Genomic DNA, 2,946 nt, shown 5'->3' on the forward strand with positions numbered 1-2,946 from the left:
AGCAAAAAGGGATGATGTGATGGAGGGAATACGAAATGAGTTTCTTAATATTTCCATAAAAATGCTTCATAATGTAAGTAACTTTGAATTGTGTGAATTGTGTGAAATCATATCAGATATAATGATAAACACACGTTTTCAGAACAACATGACAAGAGTGGCCTGGTGTAGATATCGGTTCTGACCATAATCCACTAATCGCTGACGTTAGGTTCAAAGGAAAAACAATAAGAAGAACTCAACAACCAACTACAAGAAAAATTACCACCAGTCATGAACGCGGAAGAATGTTGGATCATAATCAAAACAGAAATACAGCAACCAACTGTGAAAGTATTAGGGTTCCCGAAAACGGAAGCTAAAAAGCCATGGATAACAGAAGAAAACTACAACATGACCAATAAAAATATAACAATATGCATAGGACCATACGTAGTAAAATGAAGGAGACGAAAAACAAGTGGATAGCTGACAAGTGTGAGGAAGTGGAGGAACTACATAGGAAACATGATTCTGTCAATTTTCATAGAAAACTAAAGGAGGTAACAGGAACTTTCAGTAAAAACACCATCGACTCGATTAGGGTAAATAACAGAATTATAACTGAGCCATAGGAGCTGTGCAGTGTCTGAAAGGAATACATTCAGAATCTATTTTACGATAACAGAAGGATAGATGTAAATAGTTACGAAAGTCCAACGGACAAACGAATATTTGAAGAGTGCGAAGAGGTTAATGGTGAAACTCTGTTTGGGTTTAAAAACGGGCTAGGTACTAGGGAGGCACTATTCTGTATGCAGTTACCAATCTAAAAATGCTATGATCAGAGATAAGATGTCTTCGTTTGCTTCATAGACTACCAAAAAGCGTTTGACTCCATTCGGCATGACTTATTGTTTGACATCCTAAAGGATGTTGATATTGATAGTAAAGACATCAGGATCATAAAAAAGCTGTATGCAGATCAAACAGCGGAACTTCGAACTAGCGGCTCTCTAACTACGGAACACCTTCAGATACTTAGGGCAGTCCGTCAGGGATGCATACTCTCACCCATGCTATTTAACATATACGTAGAACGAATTTTTCAGTTGGCATTAAAAGACCATCAAAAAGGCATTAAAGTAAATGGAACTCTCATAAATAATATTAGGTATGCCGACGATACTGCAATACTGGGCGACAACGTAGAAGACCTACAAGAGCTAGTAAATTCTGTCAACGAAATTGGAACCAAATACGGACTCACAATAAACGCGCATAAAACCAAACTAATGTTCATAGGCAGACAACAACACGGCGAAGCTCAATTACTTGTCAATGGAAATAACATAGAAAGAGTTAATAAATTTAAATACCTTAAATGTATGTTAAATTAAAAATGGGATTGCGACGAGGAAGTTGAAACTCAGATAGCTATTGTAAAAACAGCTTTACAAAGTTTGATAAGTTTCTAAGGGTGATGAAATGATATATTTTGTATAGTGTGGAGACGTGGCTGTTGCGCAGACTTCTACGGATTCCATGGACCGAGTACATGACGAATGAAGAAGTACTGAAGATAGCGGGTGTGAAAAGAGAACTGATCGCGGTTATTAAGCAACGATAAGTATCTTATCCTGCTGAGATATTCAACTCTCAAGCTCATGCTGACGGGAAAGATCGACAGAAGGAGAGGACCAGGACGTAAGCAATATTCCTGGCTACGGAATATTGCTTACGTCCTGGTGGCATTCAGGGTGCAGCAGCAATTATTCGTCGTGCAGAAAAGGAGTACCTTCAGATAATAGATTAGAAGTTTTGGACAAGAGAAAACCTACACGCTGCAAAGTGTATGGTACTTGAAGAAGAAGAATTGAAAAAATAAATAATTTCCGATACTTTTCACTACTATTCGAATGCTTTGGCCACAACAAATCCTCATTGTTTCATTTTATAGGGTATTGAACTTTTCACTATTTTTTAAAAAATTGATGATAATTTCAATTACCTCGTTTAACACATCTCAATCCAATCCTATATTATGTAATGGGTTCAAGCTGATTACAAATATGCAATAAAATATATTTCATTTAAAAAGAATGGCACAGCATTCTGGAACACCTTGTAAGATTGTGAATAATTTTGAAAGATGAAGACTTGAGATGGCTATAATTGCTCGAATTTTCAAATTGATTCCTCAAAGAACAAAGGAGGAACTGACTGTTATCGCTCTAATCAATCACCCTGTATATACAAAATGGAAGCCGCATCTGACAAACTTTATATTCTATTACCATAATAGAACAGGACAGGCATCATGATCTACGCCAGTAAACCAGTTCGTCAGATATAAATGAAATTAAAATCTATCAAATTGTTGTTTCTTTCATTACAAACTAAAAAACTTTCAAAAGGCAAATGAAAGCATACATAGAGAAAGTATGAAATTTGTTCACTAGTAACCAGAAACAGTATTCTATTTCTAAGATTTTTATCCATAGCTTTTGTACCATCAGGATTTGAAACTGTGCGTGATTATTGTTATATTAAAAATAATTCAATCCAGCCAAGACAATTGCACTTAGATATCAAATTCTAATCAATAACCTTTTGTTAGGTTCCTTATAAATGTTAACAAAAACCCAAAATAATAAAATCGTAACAAAAAGATTAATCATTTGTTTTTATTAACATGAATGACCCAATTGTTTCCCTTTGCAAGAAAAGCTTATAACTCCACGTAGCTCTTGCTTGGTAAACAATTTTCACAGATTTTCTAGCTAAATAACGTTAATCACGAAAAATTATATCATCTTTCATATGCACGCTAATTTTTACTCACTATATTGATTGTAAAGTACAAACTTAGTCAAAATTCTCAAATTTATAAAAGATATATTCACACCATTCGTTGGCATTTTCGACAAAAATATCTTTTCAATGAATTGATGAATTCAATTTCAT

General features: G+C 34.6%; 1 protein-coding gene across 1 annotated transcript; it reads left to right on the plus strand.

Annotated features, from left to right (window-relative positions):
* The first annotated feature begins 416 nt into the window (after positions 1–416).
* Positions 417–1,379, plus strand: LOC130902166 (uncharacterized). The gene is made up of 2 exons (XM_057814057.1): positions 417–584; positions 1,092–1,379. Exons 1-2 carry the CDS (start codon positions 417–419, stop codon positions 1,377–1,379), a joined length of 456 nt encoding a protein of 151 aa, XP_057670040.1.
* Positions 1,380–2,946: the final 1,567 nt, after the last annotated feature.

The sequence above is a fragment of the Diorhabda carinulata genome, chromosome X (assembly GCF_026250575.1).
Source record: "Diorhabda carinulata isolate Delta chromosome X, icDioCari1.1, whole genome shotgun sequence".
NCBI classification, from domain to species: domain Eukaryota; kingdom Metazoa; phylum Arthropoda; class Insecta; order Coleoptera; family Chrysomelidae; genus Diorhabda; species Diorhabda carinulata.

Bases quoted from the DNA above. Each gene is read 5' to 3' on its own strand.
- LOC130902166 (XM_057814057.1), top strand. From the start codon at position 417: ATGCATAGGACCATACGTAGTAAAATGAAGGAGACGAAAAACAAGTGG. The intron at 585-1,091 runs GTAAATAACAGA...CGAATTTTTCAG, and splicing joins ACACCATCGACTCGATTAGG to TTGGCATTAAAAGACCATCA.